This window comes from Podarcis erhardii (genome assembly GCF_964252035.2).
Source record: "Podarcis erhardii genome assembly, chromosome: 10".
Taxonomy (NCBI): domain Eukaryota; kingdom Metazoa; phylum Chordata; class Lepidosauria; order Squamata; family Lacertidae; genus Podarcis; species Podarcis erhardii.
The window spans coordinates 43,357,190-43,380,113 of NC_138500.1; the positions used below are offsets into that span (position 1 = coordinate 43,357,190).

The 22,924-nt window shown below is 39.9% G+C and overlaps 1 protein-coding gene across 2 annotated transcripts in view; it reads right to left on the minus strand.

The window, feature by feature from the left end:
• The window catches only part of ZDHHC17 (zDHHC palmitoyltransferase 17), a 48,803-nt gene that overhangs the window by 2,460 nt on the left and 23,419 nt on the right, over positions 1-22,924 (minus strand). The window contains exons 8-16 of one of the 2 annotated variants that reach the window (XM_081878588.1): positions 13,284-13,409; positions 12,801-12,943; positions 11,124-11,226; positions 6,800-6,922; positions 5,726-5,788; positions 3,783-3,876; positions 2,791-2,874; positions 2,384-2,541; positions 575-669 (exon numbers count right to left, since the gene is read on the minus strand). In XM_081878588.1, coding sequence (XP_081734714.1) covers positions 575-669; positions 2,384-2,541; positions 2,791-2,874; positions 3,783-3,876; positions 5,726-5,788; positions 6,800-6,922; positions 11,124-11,226; positions 12,801-12,943; positions 13,284-13,409 — 989 coding nt within the window. Of the gene's footprint in view, positions 1-574; positions 670-2,383; positions 2,542-2,790; positions 2,875-3,782; positions 3,877-5,722; positions 5,789-6,799; positions 6,923-11,123; positions 11,227-12,800; positions 12,944-13,283; positions 13,410-22,924 lie in introns of both variants that reach the window. The other variant, XM_081878587.1, reaches the window with a different exon arrangement.

Genomic DNA, 22,924 nt, shown 5'->3' on the forward strand with positions numbered 1-22,924 from the left:
TTTTTTTCTAAGGAATAATCTTTCATTTATGATGATGTTTATTTTGAAAGTTACTAGGTAGCTAGGATTTTTTGTGCATGTCAGTACTAATGGCGTATTTGCTTCCAAGAGAATCCAAGTATGTGAACAATATGAAATGGTAAATATTTGCATAGGCATGCATATGTATGAGGGAGAGAGAAAATGAACTGTAAGCTTTTTAGTTTTAGAATTTTGTTTTGTTTTGAATTTGGGGGTGCTAAAAGAGAAATGTGTTTCTGCTCACATTCCAGTTATTTGTTTGGGGAAGTTGTCCATATTTCAATTTGTATAAAATTTCCAGAGCAGGTAACTATACAACAAAAAAAATACTTTGATACCCTTCAAACAGTTTCCCCAATCAAGATCACACCCCTAACTCAGCTGCTTTCCTGGGAACATGTGGAAAGAGATTCACATCTTCTGTGGCTACCTTTTAGGGAAGGGGGGAAACAACCCAGCACCCATTCACCTGTGCCATTTAAGCTTTCCCTCACTTGTGAATACCACCTGCACGTTTGTATAAACACATTTCCATGTTTCTTTATGTACTTACTTAAATGGGCTTTCGATAGATGTTGTTGTAACTTTAAAGTGCTTATATCGTCTTGCATTCATCCTTTCATTTGTAGTAATACCTAAACAAGAGATCTGGGAGAAATGGAGGAGGGGAAATATTCAGAATCTTTGAAGATGTAGTATATAAACCCGCTAAAGGAGGCATGGGGAACTTCCAGCCCATAGGTCTTATTAGGCCTGGCACAGGTCCCAATTTGGTCCACAAGGTGGTTCCACCATGTCCATCTGCCCACATCTGATATCATATACGCATCAGGCGTGGAGGAGGGAGCGATGCAGCTGCCAATGTACAATAGGGAGCCTTAAAGCACTTTCCCAAATTAGCAAGGGAGACTTATTATCACCACCAATCGACTGTCTCCTGGGATCAGCAGGCCTGCTGGTATAGATTGTGCTATGCAGCTTCTCATGGGGTACTCCGCAGCACAGCAAACTGCCTGTTGAACTCAATAGTGCAGTGAATCCAAATGGCCTTGAAGTGAGAACCTATCAGCTGACAGGTAGTGACCTATCAGCTGACAGGTATTCCCACTGGAATAAGATGCACTATTAAAACTCCTATAGGTAAATCTATAGCATAGGCAATCCCTGCAGAAAGTGGGGGTTGAAGCCAGAACTGTTCTGCTGTAACTTCAAGACCACCTTTGGCAGCTTAGTACAAAGATGAAACAAGTTAGAGCTAAATGGAATACTTTTTCTGTATTGCATGCTAACAGAGTTTGTGGTTAATGCACAAAAAACCTCTCTGATACATGGGATGTATACTGATGGTTGCTCTGAACCATGATGAACTTAATAATAGCTGTGAGTTAACAGGTTCAATGATTTATTTTCAAAAACAGTCAAGCAGTAACTTTGGGCCTGCTAAAGAGAAAGTTTACCATAAGAGACTCTGTCATGTTAACACTTTCCTATTCCTACCCGACAAAACATTGTTAGTGTTATATTACTTTGCCTATTATTTTGAGACACTGGCACAAATAGGCTGTGCTTGGATTATCATAGTACATTTTAATAATCCAAGATAAGACAGAGTTTAGCTCCTCCATTTCTGCAAGTGAGGGAACATGCCAGGACGTCCCAGTTAACAATAGTTTCTTTTTGTGTCTTAATTGCTGACCCTCATTATCTAAGCAAACCCTCACCCTCAAACACTAATGGCTACTCGGATCAATTTCTTTAGTGAGACTTTGCATGTTCTGAACTTGCCTGGGTAAAGTCTTTATTGACTGTGTAAAAACAGTCAATTGCGTTTCAGTGATGCAAATTCCTTGCCAGCAGAACAGCTGCATCCAATATGTACTTGACGCCAAGTCTTTTCTATTCTCCTGTGTGTTTCTGTCACTCATGATCATTTATGATAAAAGATACATGAAAACAGATTTGAAACTAGCCACTTATTTTTTTCAACATTTTTGTATACCAAACCCAACCAAGTTCCATAGTGCTGGCAATCAAACCTGGTGGCACCCAAAGACTTGGGAAATAAGTGCATTTCAAGTTTGATGCTTTGCATTAAAGAGAGAAACAGGCAAGGGCTTCAATATGCATTCAGATCCTCACATATGCAATGGAATCAACCCCCGGATTCTCAGGAAGGTTTCTGTCAGCAGAATGAGGAGGTAAGCACTTTTCAATGATTTCCCATCTCCTCTGCAGCCCTCCCTCAACCTCAAATCTGCTCTGGAGAATCTCCCATCCCTCTGAAGCCTTACTGCTTTACTGTCAGTGAGCAACACTGTTGAATGCAACCCTGCTTGTTGGCATATTAAGTGCTTTCTCCTACCTGATACATCTGACACATTAGCAGCACAGCCACCCACATGAAGTGAAACACGCTATTCAAAAACATCCAGAACATCCAAGGTGAACAGGTGGCTATTTGTGTAATATATGTCCAAAATCCATCTGCTGTATAAGTAGTGTGACAGTGGATTCCCCAGTCTGGAATTAAAAAATACGTATCATTGGATTAGAAAATGATATCATTGGATTAGAAAAAATTTTTTGAACATGAGCCTGCAGAATACAGGGCATGTTGCATGGGGAACATTTCCCAAAGCATTTTTTATGAGAAAAGAAAAACCCTACCAGGCAACAATCAAGGTATAGGTCAACGTTCACACAGAACATTGCAGGCACAGTAGGACTTAAACTAGGCATTGAGAAAATGGTTCAGGAAACAATACTCACAAGAGATACATCCATAAATCATCCAGCAAATCATGAATAGTAAAAAGAATAGATAGCCCATGAAATAACGATGGTTGCCAGCTCCTGAGAAGAAAGATTGGAAGTAAATGTATTTGTTTTTTATGCCATTTTAACAAGAGGCCAGAAAGTGTGCTTCTAGTAATACATAATATATAAAGCATAGCTTTCCCTGCCACAAGACTAGAAGAGTCTAGAAGAGTCTTATTTCAGCATGGCAATGCAGTTCATCACATGCTTTGCAAATAAAGTACAAGCTCCCCTGGGGAAAGAATTGGGAAGTATTCAAGAAGTAAATGAATAAGTGAGCATAAATATGCAATATGCAAATATACAATAAAAAGCTGACCTTCAGCCCAGTAACCTTTTCTCCTCCAAAATAAAACTATTTCATTTGCTTATGAATACTAATATTACCCTGAAATTTATATATTTATTTGAATATTTATAAACCACAAACTCAAAAAAATGAAAGTGGTACACAATAAAACTATTAATGCATCATAAATTTTTAAAAGAAAAAAAGACCAACACTATATGAAATCAGTTCTCTAAAAATGCTCAGGCATTCTGTTGAGATGAATCCAGTTGGAAGTGCTTCAAATGCAAAGCTTAAAGACTGTGTCTTAGCTTCACAGTGACCAAGATTTGTGACCATACTTGCTTCAAGATCACCTACCAAACATTCACATGAAAAATCTGCATTCCCACAAAAAACAACAACCCTGCTCTCTGCTGTATTCATTTGCTATACTGCTTTAGCTCCCAGTGACGAAGACCGTTGGAGGTCAAGAGGCTGGGCTGAGCTTGCTTATGCTTCTAAACTATAGAATAAAAAATGTCTGGCATCTTCTTGGTCTGATAGCAGTGGTGAATACATGAATACTAAGAAACCGTGCTATGCTAAATGCACATACTATGTGAGATTGAAAGCTAAACACGATGGAAATTTTCTATTCCTTGTCAGTACTTACCTACGCAGTTACCAACCCAGGGGCAGTGATGATCAAACTTGGCTATACATCGATTGCACACACCACAGTGTTTGGACCTCACCGGTTTCCGTATCTGTTCAACAGATTTTTATATGCATACAATGTAACACGCTTTTCATATTATCAATCTTTAATATGAATTTTGAACACTATGTTACTATTGTTGTTGCTTCTAGTACTCATGCATGTCATGATACCAAGAATGTAACCATGTGGAGCTTGTAGTTCTAGCTTCACCTAGCAAAAATATACCTCCCTTACTTTAACTTTCCTCTAAACAGAAGCTTTGTATTTGTCACCTACACCCACTAGACAAGTCTTATATACTATACACAAGTCTTACAGCATTTGCAATCACCAATCTCAATTAAATTGAAACAAAAAAATTCTCCTTTCCATTGCAAAACAGAATTTCCCACTGTTCTGTTTACTGCCGACACTGAAACTCTGAATTAGAGATCAAAGAAACTGATGACGATACTGATGGAAAAGCTTGCAGAGTTTACAAAAGATTAAGTATTTTGGTGATTTTTATCATCTGCAGTTAGATCAGTTACTTATGGGTGGATACATAAATAATTTGTATTCCATATAGAAAAAACTGAGCATAACACTGTTGTAATGCTGTCGGTGAAAACATTTCATCAAAACAAATGTCAGCGCACAAAAGTTATTTTATCTTGAGAATGACACCTACAATATTTAACACTTGCATTTTAAAAATAGTGTATCTATCAAGTAATAAACAATTTGTCTGAAATACAAAATACTCAGATCTGTAGTCAAGACTATCTTATCAATGTCCCAAAGTAAGAGAACACTTATGTTTCACCATATCTCAAGTTCTTAAAAGATTTTCATACAGAGCAACAAGTTTTTAAATACCATTATAGTATCAAATAATTTATGCAACATGATATATGGTATTTAGTTTTAAAGGTTTTATATTAAAGAGTCCAGAGTTGCATGTATTTAGATTCTGGATAGGAATATAAATGTATCATAACAATCTCATAATTCCTGTATATTTTGAGAACATTATTATATAAAGCACATTCTGCTTACTTCATTACAGATGTTTTAGATAAGGTAAAACTTTTAATGAAGTGACAGCTGATTATAACTAATGTTGGTATTTACTTTATACACACCACAAACTGAACAACAAAATATCCAGTATAAGATGTGTGTGTATCTAAAATGGCACTGTAAATTTAATCTGAAGTTATTAATGGAAGTATTTTCATGGTTTTGCTCTATACTCGGAGATCTATGCACTTGTTTGATTTAGTCACAATCTGAAGTAGTCCTCTTCTATCTCCTATTTTTAGGATTCTAATCCAGGGTTGTCATTAAGATACATAGGAACAACAATAACTTTAAGAATTACTAGGAACTCTTGTATTGCTCCTGCTAAATACTTTGGTAGTGGGAAGTCTTACCACAGGGAGTAGCAACAGATACCATAGCACACCTAGTGTACTAGAACATAATTTTTCTATTTTAACGTCTGGAACAGTCTGCTGCCCAGATTTCTATACTGACTTAAGAGAGCCACTGTATTTTGATATAAAAACCTGTGAGTGTTTTAAGTTAAGCTTCTACCCAAATCCATCTGAACTTCTGTCAAGGACATCCCACTGGAATACAGAGTCCTAACTTGGTGGGACAGGGACTCCAGTAAGGAATTTTGATATCCTGCTTTCTTCTGGATCCATCACAACCACCCTATGGACTTGCCTTTTCCTATTCCTAGGAAGCGTGGCATTCATATGCCCAAATACTGGCTTAGGATTTTAGTTGGCAGAGGCTCACTTATACCCTGTATGAATATCGCAAGGTCGAAGAATACACTCATTTTCTAAATAGACATGATGTTAAAATTGGTAATTTAATTACATGTAAGCAAAAAAGCATACTACCAAACAGGTACTGCAGAATATACTGAGGTCCAGACTTCCTGTCTCTGCAAGTTCCACTATTGTCTGCAGAAAAGGAAAAATAAGAATATTTAATCATTTAAGAACCATATTCATACATGTTTCATAAGTCGACTCTAGTTGACAAACTTATGTCATAAAACAATTTGTTAGCCTTCAAGGTGCCAGGAGATTCTTGGCTGTTTTTACTGCAAAAGCTACCCCACTGGAAATCCCAACTTCTATTAACACACTCAGATTAGTTTAACACCATCTCAAGCTTGGACAAAAAGATCTTAATGCCATTTTATTCACATCAAAGAAATTCGTCACCATTAGAGCCTATATAAACACACATGTGTAACTGGTTCTGCCCCAATTGCCTCTAAGATACAAGGGGACTCTATCCAGCAGCAAGATCATTAGTTTCTGGCTGCTTCTCAAGATTGCACCAGCATTAGGGCTGTTGGGTCACTCCAGTAACAGGCATATCCTTTCCAACCTCAAAAATGTATCCCCTCGCATTCAGTTTGAAGCCGTTACAACCACCCTATGTTCTGCTGCGGTGACATGAAGAGGATAGCTGGGATACATTAAAATCTCCCAATACACAGAACACTATATCGGGAAGGAGAGTCTACAGCCTAGTCTTTTTTCTGGACGTGCTGGTTTCCTTTCAAGGATGACATCTTCACCTTCATTTTCAACTGGACCAAAAACAACTACACCATGTGATGAGTAATCTGTCTGGGCTTAGACACACACACACACACGTACATTTTAAACACCAGAAATATCTGGATAACCTCAGCAGATTTCCCAGTAGCAAAGCATTTAGTTTGCTTAGACTACAATTACCTCAGATGTTCTTAAATGGAAGAACTTGGCGAAACAGAGACAGAAACAATTTTCAGCAACTCCCTGTCTCCTCTGCAGCCCCCTGTGCCCCTCTGTGGGAGGCTGGGTGGGGGAAACTTTCCTGTAATTGCTTTGATTAGAAAACACTTTGAGTGTGTACACAGAAAATCTAAACAGCATCTTCAACCATTAACAAGAATGGACTGTTTTGCTTTTTACCTTTTTCTTTTGTTCTTCTGTGGCTTTAATTATTCCTGGGTCTGATTTCCAAGATTTTCCAAAATTGTAGAAAAGTGCAACACTATTAGCAAGAAATGGAAGGTGGATGAACACAAAATTTAGATGTATTAAATGTTAAGGAATTTGAATATGTTTTCTTTCCTGTTAAAAATAATTATTATCTGAAAATAATAGAATTCTGCAATACACTTTTTTGTTGCACAGGGAATGTACTAGATGCATGTCAAGACATCTAATAATTCTTTTTTGTCATTTTATGCTGTTCAAGTGTATCATCTTGCCTTAATTTGTTTGATAGCTCCAAAATTAGCAGTGCAACATTATAAATGGTCTCTCAAAAGTCTGAATTCAGTTGAGCTTATTTCCTAGTCAATGTGTTTAGGATTGCAGCTTTTGTATCTTTAAATCATTTTCTGACAGAAAACATTGAAATGGTCAACCATTTTTTAATATATTTTTTACTGTTTATGCCTATTAATGGCCTGAAATTCCAGCTATATCACAAAAAAACCTCTATAATAAAAGAGATTACCGTATTTTTCGTCCCATAGGACGCTCCGTCCCATAGGAAGCACCTAATATTTTTTTTGGGGGGGGGGGAATAAAGGAATTTTCTTTTCAATTATTTCCCCCCAAAAACCAGGTTGGGGAACAGCGGGATGGCGGTGCTGCGCCTCCCCGCTGTCCCCCGAGCTTTGTGGGGCTGGCTGATGTCTGCCCGAAGCGCGGGGCACTCTGCTTCAGCGCGCCCGTGCTCCGTGCAGCAGGTTGCTATCCACAGCCTAGGGAGCCCTGCAGGAATTCCCGCAGGGCTCCTCAGGCTGGGGTTCCCCATGCTGCGGATGTCTGCCCGGCGCACGGGGCGCTCTGCTTCAGGGCGCCCCGCGCGCCGGGCGGCAGGTTGCTATCCACAGCCTAGGGAGCCCTGCGGGAACTCCCAGGGGCTCCCCAGGCTTGCTGATAGCTTCCTGAAGCCTGGAGAACGAGAGGGGTCGGTGCGCACACAGATTTCCCCTTCATTTTTGGAGGGGAAAAAGTGCGTCCTATAGGACGAAAAATACAGTATACAGGGAATGATGAATACAATAATAATCTCTTTTGGGGGGGATGGATTACATTCATATTAAAGATTCCTCCTCTTAATAATTTACTGAAAAAAGGAACATGTACTTTATCTGGAAATGAAAGTGTTTGAATAAATTGCAGACCCAGTATTTGAATTCCAGCTGCTTCACAATTTGAAATTAACTTTGTTAATACCTAGGTATCTGTATTTTCTTCCCATTAATTTGCACATAGTAAAAGCTAATTATATTTTAACAAATATTTTCTACCATGAAATTACAAATGGCCCCAGTAGCACCTTTTCTGCTTCAGTGCCTCAGCATTTATACACTCCATTGCCAAGGGAATGGCAAGCTCTAAACACACACACTTAAAACCTATTTAGCTAACATCACAAATTTCAGTGGTAACCCATCAGTTTCAAGTACAAATATGACACATTGGAAAATATTTTTAGCATATGTAAAGGGGTTCCATAGCACTGAAATCAATGTGGGAAAGAGTTCCCTGAAGTTAGAAAGCCTGAAAACAACTGTGTTGCTGCAGATCATCAACAAAATACTGACATCAAGAAAACAATGAGCCTTAAACTTACACGCCTGGTTTGCACATTAGTGCTAATACACAGCATGTTGGTGCAACATGGCTGCAACTGTGGGTGCTTCATTCCCTGCTTGTTCCTGCCATGCTGCTAAGCGTTATGTCCAGATCCAGACTCATGGTCTGTTTCTGAGAGCAATCCTCGCAGAGGCTTGGGAGGGAAGCTGCGCGCCCGCCAACCATATGGTTGGTGGGGCGCAGCTGGCGGGCGTGCAGGGAAAGGGGAGGCCGCTGGCAAAGCCACACAGCTCTTCCACTCGCTGGGGAGTGCCCTGAGAGGCCAGTGCCCTGGTGCAACGCACCACTAAGCCCTATAGGAAAGACGGCTCTGAAGAAAACACACTATGTCAAACCATGTGCTTGTTTCTCAGCAGCCTGGTAGGAGGGAGGGGGAGCACACTGCATGTACACATTATAAACCATACTTGATTTAATGTGATATGCAAAGAAAACCATGGTCACCATTTAGCCAAGACATAAATTTCAATTGGACTTCATCACCTTTGTGTAGAAATATGTCATTATATCAGGGCTTTTGAGTCTAAGTCTCAAGTTAAAGTTCCAAAAAGAATATGGTACAGTCGTACCTTGGAAGTTGAAAGGAATCCGTTCTGGAAGTCCGTTTGACTTCCAAAACGTTTGGAAACCAAAGTGTGGCTTCTGATTGGCTGCAGGAAGCTGCTGCAGCCAACTGGAAACCACAGAAGTCCAGTCAGACATTCGGCTTCCAAAACAGTTCGCAAACCAGAAGAGTCGCTTCTGGGTTTGCAGCGTTCGGGAGCCAAAACGTTCAAGAACTAAGCTGTTTGAAAACCAAGGTACGACTACATGTTTTCATAAGTACCAGCATTCATTTCAATTACTAAACCACATGTCTAGACCACTAAAAAGAAGCTAGCAGAGAAAACTGTATTATGTTCTACTACAAAAAAGCTAGATGTCCTTAATTGTCTGTCTGGCATTAAACCTCTGACAGAGAGATGCTTTCAAAACTGGACAGTATGTTCCTGTGACTAAGAAGCAAGAGATAGGTCCAAGCCAAAGGAAAAGATTAGATGGTTCCCCCCTACCCTTGTATGGTCACATTTGCCTGCTTTTAGTGCTCTACACAATGAGCTAACAGAACTACCTCTGTGGTTGGGCCTCTGAACTTATATAAGTGGGGAAAGTTAAGAAGATGTTGCTACATGAAATGCAGACATCTTGAAAAGCACTTGCTTTAACAGGAATAGAGGACAACATATCCTTTATCCTAATAATGGTGAGGAAAGTATGTAAGAGTACTGAGGGGGATCGCATGGTATCATCCAACACCAATTTCTCTCTTTTATAGGTTGTCTTTCCTGCTCTTATAGGCTATTATTGAAGCTAACCAGATTCCCTCTTATGTAAGGTTTATAAAACAGTATCAACGCCTGTTTCGATGCAAGGTTAGAAGGCAACCCTAGACAGCACAGAAATAACTAAACAGACCTCAAGAGTCCCAAGTGGAATGCAGTGAGTAAATACAAAATATTACTTTTCATCATAATTCTAGTGACAAGCTAGATATTTAAATTAATCAATCTGGATGCCCTTTTATTTCTGATCAAAACATATTCCAGAAGCAGATTTATAAAAGGCTGCCACAGAGACATTTAGTCAGATATCACATTATTCTTCCTACTGAGAAGAAAGAAGGCACTGTTCTCTGATGCAATTGATTTCATCAAACTGTAAGACATATGAGAATAAATTCTTACCCTGACCACAATTTTTCTACTTCATTCTATAAAACAGAGCACATGTCATATTTTTTTCCCTAACAAGTTGCAGACAAGCTGACTGACAGCAGAACTTGAATAGCTAGAAGAACTAATAATTGAGGCTGGCAACATTAATCAGTTAAAGTAAACTGACATGTAGGATTTAGAGGGGACTGTTCTGGCAGCACCCACATCGCAAATGTAGTATCTACTTGTACTCTGCTATAATGTCATTAAATGTTCATAAATATTAACTTCAGAAGGAGCCAGTAATCGGGATATGACAATCAGCACAGCTACTGAGAAAGCAAAGTCAACATGAGCAAGAAGGAAACACTTATGTAGAGCCAAAATAAAAATAAAAATGAAGAGATTGAAAGCAAGGGGGTAGAAGACTAGGACTAAATATTGCTAGGTTTAAGGACTTGTTAAAAAACATCTTATTTTAACATATTTTGCCACAAATCAGTAAAACCTGTGAGCTTGTGTTTTGAGTAATTTAACTAATGGGTATACACACACACACAATTAACCATGTTGTCTGGGGATAATGGGAATCCAACAACGGATTCCCCATCCCTGCCTTATGTAATTAAGTCTGTCCCCTTCAATCTGTATGTCCTACTATCTGCTTTTACTTGTTCCATCTGGCCCAGTCGCCTTTTACTTACTGTCATGCTTCACTCCCTCTTGTGTTCGCTTGTCTCCTCCTTCAGCTTCACTGAAGTCCCTTAACCCTTTTCCATGACCTGTCTGAACCATAAAACTTCCACATCCTCTTGATTAAACTTCAATTTCTTAAAATTCTAGCCTCTTAATTTTCTTGAATGTGAGCACTGGAATATAACCCACTAAAATGAAAAAATTCAAATGCTGAGCACAGTATAAAGGATATCATTCCAAAACCAGAAAAACCATGTCACATACATCCAGAATTTTGTTGCTAGGTAGATTCCAAGGGGCAGTGCACTATGCATTGAATGATCAAAGAATGATCTGCGAAACAAAGAACATAATAGGTTATTAAATATTCAAAAATGGGTGTGCTAGCTCATTCACAAACAAGTAAATATAGCCTTATTTTTAAAAAACAAAGAAGCAAACACTAGAGCTTTAAATAACCTGTCCATTTGCTACAAAAGGTCTTAATAATCTAAATTACTCAACAACCAGCAAGCACTTTTTTACACCTCAGAAAGTTGCAAGAGTTCATAATTACTAGGTTCAGAACATGAATCTGTTCAGTTTGTAATGTTCAAATGAAGAAGATTTTATATATGCATGACCAGAGTTCAGGATGGCCAGGCTGCTTTGTAAGCATGTTCACCAATGTTGTTAACCACTACATTAAATTATTAATTTAAATTACGTGACCACCTGAACAGACAGATTTTAATTTTTTGTTTGTTTGTAATTTTTGCTTTTTAGGTCAATTTTCCCAATTGTTACTTGCATACATATTACACATCCTGTCCCCTAACCAGGTCTAAAACAGTTTCATACTCCTGCTTGCATGTGTTTTGTTAAAGTAGATTTGGAAATAAAGTTTTCTTCTAAAGCCACATTTTGACAGCAGTTAAAAATAAGGCTGAACAGCACACTCAGCAAAACTCAAAATGATAGTTATTTTAACAGACTTTGAAGAAAAAGCCAAACCCAGAACATGAGCTGTAGTAATATAATCTCTTAAACTTACACAAGAGATTCCAGTGTTTAAAATATTTATCTGACATATGCTATATTACACTGACAATAAATAAATTTAAGATTCTCAACCATTCAAACTTTCTTTGTTTAATAATCTTACTACGAATGCATTTCTCTTTGCCATTAAAATTAGAGTCATTAAAATTAAGAGGCATATACAGGCTATCATTGTGTTGCACAGGGTTTCTGCTCTGTGCTTGTCAGTGGAGCCCGTGTAAGCCCACCCCACCCCTTTTGTGATGTTTTTGGGCTCCTTCCAGGTTCAGAGCCATGCACATATGCACAATCAAGTATCATTCGAACATGCCTAAACTGGGCATTGCCTGTAATAATTCTTGTCTTTTTTAATCCACTCACTGAATACTAAGATCCCTTTTAAAAAATCCAAAAATATCCTCCTTAAAGAAGTCTGCTTATTACAGACCGTTACGTTATGGAAATAAAAGAGTAGGGTATTTTCATTTCTATAGAAAATAAGCTAATCATTTTATAGAGGGATTTCAATATTTGGTTTGTGAAAGAGGAAACATTACTGTTGAGCAGGCAGACACATTTTCATACAACACAACTAGTTGATGATTCATAATGTGACTGATGTGGTATTTAATGTTGTTGTTTTTTGCTCAGAGATAAAATATGAATGCCACTTAAATCTAGCACAGTAGGTCTCCTATAAACTAACTGGAAGGCAGGATGGAAGGGCATCAAAACACAATTTTCTTTACTTATCCTGAACAATCATTTAATGGAAAAGTGAATTAGGTAAAACATTTCCCCCCAAGAATGGGGCTTTTATAAACCTGTCAGTATTTTATGTAAAACCAAACTATCTACTCCAACATATTCACTAATTAAATACTTACTTGGAAAGAAATTGAACCATAGCCCAAACACCACCATACATTAGTCCTTTAATGAGCCAAGAATCGATATCAAGGTCGGCTATAAACCCAACCAGCCAAATAACTAGGAAAGGTGTTCCCAGCATCACCTTCTGACGAAATTCCTACATAAAAAGACAAACAACAATTAATTAACCTGGATATTTATGAACTGTATAAAAAGTTAGTGCTTCATTTTAACACTCAGAAACTTCATAACAAGTTTAATATGTACAAAGAGGGGTTTATCTGCAAGACTAGGAAGGATCCTAGATTCAGAAAAAAATGCAAGATGCCTAGGATTGGTCAATCATTTCTCACTGCAGTGAGAGGAGAATGGCAAATTTGGGGATGGGAAAGACGCGTAAACCCAAGACTCCCAATACCTCCAGGTACAAACTGTAGTGGGGTGTTATCTAAGCAGGGTCAGAAATTATTTTTAAAAGAACACATTACATGAGTCACCTTATCAGCCCTCAGCTTTCTGAGAAATGATGGATTGTCATATCCCTTTGCCTGCCTTGCCTCCTGTAGATGGTTTATCATCCAAACATTTTTTCTTTGCTTTGCTAAATCAAGTGGTGATTCACCCTGTCAAGAGTATGAAAGATTAACAATTTTAAAAAGGAAAAAAGCAAACAATTACACTTTTAGAAATAGTAACTTAAGCATTTAAAACTACTTAATAGTTTTAAAACATGTAATATTACTATGTTGTTCTTATAAAGCATTATTTTGGTTGCTAATTTATTTTATGCTATGGAGTTACTTTCTTCCAATCTTTTCTCAGTTTAATCAGTTTCATCAAATGAAATAAAATCTTTGCTATTTCTGTGTATTGCAACAATGAGTTCATTCATTATCCTTAGTGTGCATACGTAATAATTAATGGGAGATTAAAAGTTGCTTAGCTCTCTAGTTTGGAACAATTGGTTCTCTCTCAAATATTAACAAGCAGCAATATCCATTCATGGAATTTCACAAACAGTGAACAATGCTTATTGCTTAGTTATCAATGCCATGTACATTCAGTTGATACAGATGTTCAATCTGTACCTCTTGTGGACTGCATGTGTAGGTGTGTATTCGATTGTTGTTCTGATGCACTTACATGCAGTGAAAAATCAAAATTATACTTGCTTACCCTACTCCTATGAGATTTTCACATTTTGGATTTAACACTTTGATGGGTAGAGTCCCACACACCTAGGTTCTATCAGCATGTTCTATATATCTTTTTCTGTGTACAGATTATACATCTGTAGGATTCTACGTATGTAAGCCCTAAACCATGTGGTTGTTGGAAACCTTTGATGGGGACCCAAAGCTAATCAGGATTACTCAAATGCAAAGAGAGAGTGTTCCTCTTAAATTCAGGCATGCTCTCTGGCTTGCTTGCACTCAGCACTAAACAGGTGGTCCTGCTGTTTATTTTAGCATTGTTCCAGATTTAATGATGGTGGGAGATGCTTCAGAGAGAAGGTTGGCAAACCACTCTCTGAGTGCCCCCTCCCTGTTAAACATCATGGAACACTGTAAAAAGCAGGGTGGGATGTGCTTCAGAAAGTGATTTGCGAAGCATTCTCTAAAGGTCCTCTTGCCCTCCTTTAATCATTGCTCCAGCAAGGGATTTTGACAGGTAGGTGAGGCAGTCCACCTGTATGCAGACGTAACATCTGCATGCGTGGATGTGACATTAAAAGCACCTGAAAACAGGTAGGTTTCTCACAATTCACTAGTATTCTATACAACCACCAGTAAAAGTCTAAAAAATGAAACAAACTATTGTATTGATTGCGGATACCTGATTGGCAGCTTGTACTATTCACCGAGCATTCAGAAGTACCTTTACTAGCCAAGCAATCAATGACTAATTTTTATAATCTCTTCCCCAATTCAGAAGGTTGAACAAAATGTCCTATAATAGGTACCTATCTACAGCTATTTTAGGCAAATGTGATTCTCCACTCCCCCCCCCCCCCAGTGCATGTACTGCTAACAATTCGTGGTCGCTTCCCTGAGCAAGCCCCACCCACTTTGCGTAAAATAACAATGTCAAAGGACAAAGATATGTGAAGTTATACTCCAATTGCATGAGTTCAGAGCAAGGTAATTCCTTTAGATCACTCTATTGTAGAAATCCTCCCTATCTAAAAAGCAAAAGAAAAACCCAAACTGAAAATTGCCTCACAATATATGGGGTTGTACCCTAAATCTATCACAGTGATTTCTTACAGAACCTTACTGCTGATTTACACCTCAAGAAAGAAAGAAAGAAAAGGTTGTGACTGTTCTTGTAGTATAGAGGAGGCAAAAAACAACCAACTGAAGGTACCTCCAGCTCCAGTTTTGCACTCCTCCACTCTTCTACTGAAGGTAACTCCCCTCCTAAACAAAGCATTCATGGAGGCTTGAAAAATGGCTGAATCCTCCATCGTTCGGCCCCCGCCTAAAAAAAAATGAGACAGGTACCAGAAACTGAAAAATCACCCAAGGAAAGGCAAATAGCCTTTGAGACAAGAGTACAATGCCAAAGGAGTACACGTTTGAATTCCATCATCAGTAGAGACTAGACACCTAATCAGAGTTAGGCATTTAATTTCTATTGATAGGATTTGTGCACCAAAACCTTATGGGTGACTTGGAAATTTAGCCCAGTGATCATCACTGGGGAATTCGAAAGCAGCAAAACCCAGGCAACAATTTATTGGTCTCCAAAGGGAGAGTTTCCTTCCACCTGAACAGTGTATTGAAAAAGCTTAGGCCACAAAGATATCAATTTACCAAACAGGACTTTTCCCAGCAGAAGCAAAAGAAATGAGCTCAAAAGCAGCTAATACCCTGCTAGTCATCCACTCATTTCCTACATTTGCACAGCTTTGGAAACCATTATCAATGATACAGGGTGAGTCTTTTAAAAGAGGCCCCGTGGAACATGTGTACTCTGTATCCACAGGGCCTCTTTTAAAGGACTCACCCTGTAGATAGATGATAGATAGATAGATAGATAGATAGATAGATAGATAGATAGATAGATAGATAGATATAGATGATAGATAGATAGATAGATAGATAGATAGATAGAGATAGATATAGATAGAGAGAGAGACCATACAAATCAACTAACCAAATTTGAGGCTTCTCTCAATAATATGAAGCCATGAATGGGGAACCCTCCAGAGCAGATGGGGGGAGAGGGGCAGGGAATGGAGGACTGCCGAAAATTCCCTCCCTCCCAGTTCTGCTGACAGAAGCCTTATTGTCAGCTGTGGGAATAGATACAATAGGTGACTCTTAAAAGTAGAATTACAGGTTACTTTTAGAGGAATAACTAGAGTTGCAAAACCAAAGTTAAACGTAGATATGTATGCTTTTCTTTCAAATATATGGCAGGAAAAGACCACTATATATTAATTATGAATATGTACCATGTTCTATATCATAGCAAATGAGATCTGAATCACCAAAAAGCTTCCTAACATATGCTTCTAGTGTATATTTGTATTTTTACCTAGCAAGTTCTTTAAAGCCACTCCTGTAGCACATTCACTATTAGTATGCATACTTTCCTATTATTTTTCCTGGTCCCCCCTCCCCCCTCCCCCATAATCACAATATCCAAGATAAAAAGAAATAAAATTATATCCATACTCAGGCCCTAAATTAGATCACACCAAGATACCTCTCATATTATTATTTTTTTTAAAAAGAGGTAGCATGCTTTTGCTCACTTCGGTGCCCTGATGTCTAACAAAGGCATAATACTGCCTGTTCAAAAAGAAATTTATGTTACTGAAGTCATGATGAACTTGTTATCCAATCAAAAAGGCAGGCTTTTATTTTTAAGTGTTAGGTTTAAAAGTGTCTCAGAGGAGATGTTCCAGTAAAAACAAAGAATTCTGCAAGTTAAGGGCATAATTTATTATAAGACTTATCACGCCTTTCAGGGATCAAGGGGGGGGGGAATCCTTAAAAGGCTAAAGAATGACAGTAACTTTATCCCTACAATTTCAGCTGAGTGTCAGAAGGCACAGCCAGAAATAAAACAACAGTTTAAAAAAAACGTTATTACTCCCCTCAAAGGATATACCACAATTCAAGGGGAATGATCTGCCACCCTGTTGCAGGGCTTAAGATTCTACAGGCTTCCTCTTGTTACAAACAACCAGCAACATGTTTGTATATCTTACAATTTAGAGAGGGGAAAAGAGAGAGAAAATACATAAACCCACCCCGAGGCCCTGGGACAGGCAGAAAGCTAAGATGATACTCATGAAAAAACTGAGATAACCTACAGGGAAGAAGCTTGCCAAAGTACCCTACTACTCACTTGACTATTTCATTACATACTTCTATTATACACTGGCCAAGGTACCCAGCCATATGCCTAGAAACTCCATGCTAAAACTAAAAACAGCTATTTGATTTCAACCCAATCAAATAGAAATGACGTTCCTGACAGCTTAAAAGGCAAATTCAGGCAGAGAGAACATCCAACTTTTCACTCATTTCTCACCACAGCCTGGGGAAGTTTGCTTTTCTGTCAAATCCCTCTGATAACCACATGTAGTGTGAAACACAAACAAGAAACCTCACAGTCAATTTTAGGAAGTTTATTAAGGATGGTCGTAGGAGAACAAAGGGGAAAGGGAGAATGGTGATTTAGGAAATACAGTGGTGCCCCGCAAGATGAAATTAATCCGTTCCATGAGTCTCTTCGTATAGCGGTTTTTTCGTCTTGCGAAGCAAGCCCATTGACAGCTTAGCGGATTAGCGCTATTAGCGGTTTAGCGGCTTTTAGCGGCTTATAGTGGCTTATCAGCTTAGCGGATCAGCTGATAAGCGGCTTAGCTGCTTAGAAAAAGGAGGGGAAAGGGGGAAAAAACCTGCAGGAACTCGCAAGACATTTTCGTCTTGCGAAGCAAGCCCATAGGGAAATTCGTTTTGCGAAGCGCCTCTAAAACGGAAAACCCTTTCGTCTAGCGGGTTTTCCGTCTTGCGAGGCGTTCGTCTTGCGGGGCACCACTGTAAAGAAAACCTTTTTAGAAAAACAGGCTAAGTCTATGATCTGTATACTCACAAAGCTAGGGCCTTCATCATAAATAATGCAGCATCTTGGGTGGTCAGAGGGGAGGGTAATGGATGACAGAATGTTGGTAACATTCCAGTTTTTAGGGTTCTCAACCCAAGTAAGATTTGATTGACAGACGGCTTTAAACAGCCGATCAGATAAGTGGCACACAGCCAAGAAAGGTGTTACTACCTTTGGGAAGTTGGGAGATGGGGCTGATACAACCTTAATGACTGCCAGATTTGGCCAACTTCCCTGCTAAATAACAGGCTCTCCTCAGTTTTTGTATTTGGACCTGGTGTGGAGCTACATGGTATGTCTGCCTCTATGTCAGCAGTGGCAGAGGGGTATGGCGGCAGCACTGGCCATACTGAGTTCTCCCACCACCAAACTCAAACACATCTTCACTGCAGCAGCAGTGATGAGTTGCCTCACACCAGAAGCTGGCAGCACAACTACCACTAGGAGCAAGGCCAGTCCTACTACCAGAACCACCAAGAGTTCTCTTATTGTTAAGCAGGAGGTAAGGCTGTGCCACTGGCTAATACTGGCAAGGTCAGCTTGTAAGGTGTGGAACTTGAGCAGGGTATCCCAGAGGAGATGTCAGATGCAGTGTATATCTCACCTGTCACCTGGGAGCAGCCAGACTGCCTCAGTGGGGTAGATAGGAAGCACGGATCACTCCCAACAACCAGCTTGATCAATCACCTCCAACCCCTGAACTGTGCTGCTTGGTCGTTTTAAGAACAACTGCTTAAGAATTAATGACTGACTTTGATTTCCCTCCCTCTTCGTTCCCCTTTTCCTTGTGCACCATATTTTTGTAGATTGCAAGCCTTTAGCCTTCTTTTAATTGATTTCATGTATGCCACTCTAAGGGACACGGGTGGCGCTGTGGGTTAAACCACAGAGCCTAGGACTTGCCAATCAGAAGGTCAGTGGTTCGAATCCCCGCGACGGGGTGAGCTCCCGTTGCTCCGTCCCTGCCCCTGCCAACCTAGCAGTTCGAAAGCATGTCAAAGTGCAAGTAGATAAATAGGTACCGCTCTGGCGGGAAGGTAAATGGCGTTTCTGTGCACTGCTGTGGTTCGCCAGAAGCGGCTTTGTCATGCTGACCACATGACCCGGAAGCTGTACACCGGCTCCCTCGGCCAATAAAGCGAGATGAGCGCCGCAACCCCAGAGTCAGTCACGACTGGACCTAATGGTCAGGGGTCCCTTTACCTTTTACTATGTCACTCTAGAAGCCTTTTTAGCTGAAAAGCGAGCTACAAATCCTCTTAATAATAATGATGATCTTCAGTATCCTTTCCTCAAGAGAGGCAGTAGCATGGCAGTGGTGGGCACTGGGGAGGAAAAGGAACAGCAACAAGCAATTCTCTCTCCTATACTACCACCACTCACCCTGTGAAAAGCTACCAGCCCATCACACCTAGCACAAGAGATGGGATTACTTTGAGCTGGCAGTGGACCCAAACTATGCCATCTGCCTGCACTGCAGGAAGCAGCTGAGTAGGAGGAAGGTTCCAACGCATTGCATCTCCAGCAACTTTATAATGTACTTGCACAGGCAGCACCAGTCCTCTTGATTAGGGAAAAGGCAGAGCCCAACCAGTCAATCAGGAAGGGCAAGAGGTACACACGGCAGAATGACTCTCGAGCTGCCACCCGCCCCCACAAACACCCCAAAAAGCAGCAGCTCAGGCAGTAACAATGCAGGATATGCGGTAGGGAAGTATGGATCCACCAGATGAATGCTTCCAATTCCTATGCCAACCTACTACTCAAATCACTTTTCTTGCCGCTTTGTGTGCACTGCTACCTGGATGCCCATAAACAAAACCACTAGGAGAAAACTGAATCCCTTCAGCCGCCCCACCCTCAAAAATTCAACTTTAAAGGCAGCTAGTACAAAAACCTTCTTGTCTACAATCTGGCAGGTTCTAAATCTAGGGGGCCTCTTACCTCCCCTTTTCATAACAATTGCTGACAAAACATTAGGGCAAACAGAGGGAATCTTTTTCTTTTAGCCATCTCCCAAAAGGCTACCCTTAGCAGGAAGAGTCATCCCCTCAGAAATGAACAAATTTTATCCAATTCTGTTAAAAAAATAATACTGAAGATTATCTATAAATATAATTTAAAGGAGCGCAGCACTAAATCTCCTAGACCTATTTGCCTGTATTTGCAGGCTTTATCCACTCTGAATAGGCTACAACACCTGCAAATTTTACATCCAGTTTTGTCAAAAGGGGGGGGGGGGAGAAAGGTACCATCATTTTTTAAATTTTCCTTTAACAGTAAAGTGGGTTCAGCCTCAGACCCTGCTCTGAATCAGGCAGACTCTGGAAGCACCCACTCAAGGTGGTGTAACATCCTGACAACACTTTCCCAGTCTGGACAAAATGGGGAGCTATGGTTAGTTAGAGGTTTCCTGATTTGTTTGCTCACACCATAAAGGGAAATTTGAAGTAAAAAGTTCATTCAGACCTGAGATACAATCAAAGATGGTCACTGTGTCACTTCAACTGAATTACTCTTTTTGAAGACACAATGCCCTGAGAAGTCAAAAGCAGTTCACAACACATAGTTTGCAACAGCTAACAGTTCAAGGTGTCACCTTTTTTCATATTGCATAAATCCAACTCTGCATTAATATACATCAGTGTTTTATTGAGAGTAGGATCGGTATACTTTTTAGACATCCTAAAAAAGTAAATCAGCAACTAGCTCTGCAGGCAACTCAGCCAGGGAAAGGCAATGATGAATCCTTCTCCATTGTCTTTTTTGCTTCTCTTCCCAGCCTTCTTTATACGGCCCAGAGGGAGAGAGAGGAATAAGGCCACTTTCAAACTTTTGCAACTTCCTTTCTCCTTCCCTCAACCTGGGCCATTTGACGTAACATGGGATGAGTCTTTGTGCAAAAGTTCTAAAGATTAGGATAGGGAAGAAAAAACGAGTAAAGGTGTATATTCTTTACTCTTGCAACACTTGCTTTGCAATTTCAAGGAGCACAAAGCAAACTACAGCAGGAGGTCACCTCAGGAGTCTGAATTTTGCTGGCTGCAACTAGTATTCACCTGTACCTTACAGGTAGGCCTGCTATATGTCTGGAAAATTCATTACATACCAGGAAATTGGACGCCTAAAATGGCATCCCGGGGAATTTTTTTGAATTTTAAGAGATGTCTGAAATTTCCCATATGTATAGAAAACCGGTTTTTTATTTCTGTTTTCTGTTGTCCCCCCCGCCGAGTAGTAGAAGGAATGTCCCCTCTTATGTGGGAGACCAAAAGCATGCTCGTGCCCCCAGCCTCCCCACACACAGCAGCCCCAACTGAGGAGGAGGAGGGGAGCCTGGAGGACAGTGGAAAGAGGGCAAGAGCCCCCAGCACCCACCAACCGTTGGGAGAGGAAAATAAAGATGACTCAATTATCCTGCCCCCACCTTCCTCCCTCAAGAGTTCCTGCGTTACCATCTCGAAGCTGCCATGGCTGCTGCCTCAAGGAAGACAATCACTCCCCTTTTCAGGATGCAGAGCAGGAGGCGAGGAGTCTGTCTAAAAGGGAACAGGGCACCTGTGGCTACTTGCTCTGGAGCAGGTCCAAAGAAACTTAATCTCCTCAGTCCCACTCTCCCAAAGCGGGGAGACGGGGGGGGGGGACCTCTCAACAAAGAATCTCCCTTTCTTTCCCTGCTAGAAGAAGAATCAGCTTTTGGAGCTGCTTGGGGGGGGTGTTGGGTTTTGGGGGGGGGTTGGGGGGGGAGGCCATGCCAGTGTCAGGAATTTTACTTTTTGAAATATGGCAAGCCTACCTGCTGTCCTAGATGCATTTAGATTACAATAGCTGTATATTCTTAATAGGTGGCAATATTTTGCATCAACCCATCAATATTTTTACCAACAGGCAGTGTAGCAGAACCAATGTGTATTGTCCATCATGCACAGATTAGGGTGTAGAGACAACACAGACATATGTTTACTCTACTCTGGGTCTATTAAGGATAAGGAAAAGAGAAAAACAACAGGTAAAAGGAACAAAACAGCATGGACTGGCAAAATATGGCAGAATACCTACGATTTTGCACAATACTTGAAAACAAAGAGAGAGAGAGCTTTTAATCCCCAATACAGAGTCAACAAAAGGCACAAAGATACATAATTTCTTCTATTGTACTGAGTGGAAGGGAGGGATTATTTAGCTTCCTGGTGCAATCAAGTGTAAGTGGCCTGCTGGTGGCTTCCAAGAGATACCTGCTTCAAATTTTGAGAAGTATTAGCCTGCAGCATTTTACTAATATTATGAATAGGACCTTTCAGTTCAAGTATCTGACCACTTTTGTTTATTCTCTCTTCCAAACATTTCAAAAACTAAATATTGTCCCTTCAACTCTTATCTGCCAAGATGGAGAAAGCTTCCTGAGTTTTCTCTATAACGTATTAATATGGTACTTTATTTATGTATGTGGTTACATGTTTTTATATGTTGTTTCTTTTTATTGGTATCCCATTGCTTCATATGAAAAAGTATGTCTGCAGAAAGGTACCATGGCATACTGCTGCTTGCCATTAACTGAAGAGAAAACACAAATGTTCCAGACTAGAGGAGCTGTATTTAGGGAGATTTAGAAGTAAACAAAAATCATATTGACAGTAGAAAATTTTAAATGAAAATTGCTTTGTAGGAAAGCAATGTAATAAACACTGGGTTGTATCCAACTGGATTTAGGTTAGTCATTAATTTAACTTGGTTTATTCTGAGAATAACCATTGTTGGATACAACTGGGGTGGCAGGAAGCTAAGTGGGAAACGGCTCAAGGAGATAAGGGAGTTAAACTAGCCCAATACAAGTCATGGCAGCTCAAAGAACAAAGGTGGATTACTAAAACCATGAGTGTGGGTGGGAGGGATGGGAGGGTGTGCATGAAATGTTAGGGACTGAGGGTAGAAAAGCATAGCAGTGAGCATGGGTTTAGAATAATAGGAAAGAGGGTTCATGGATGTACAGGATGCAAGTGGGAGAACCTCCCAT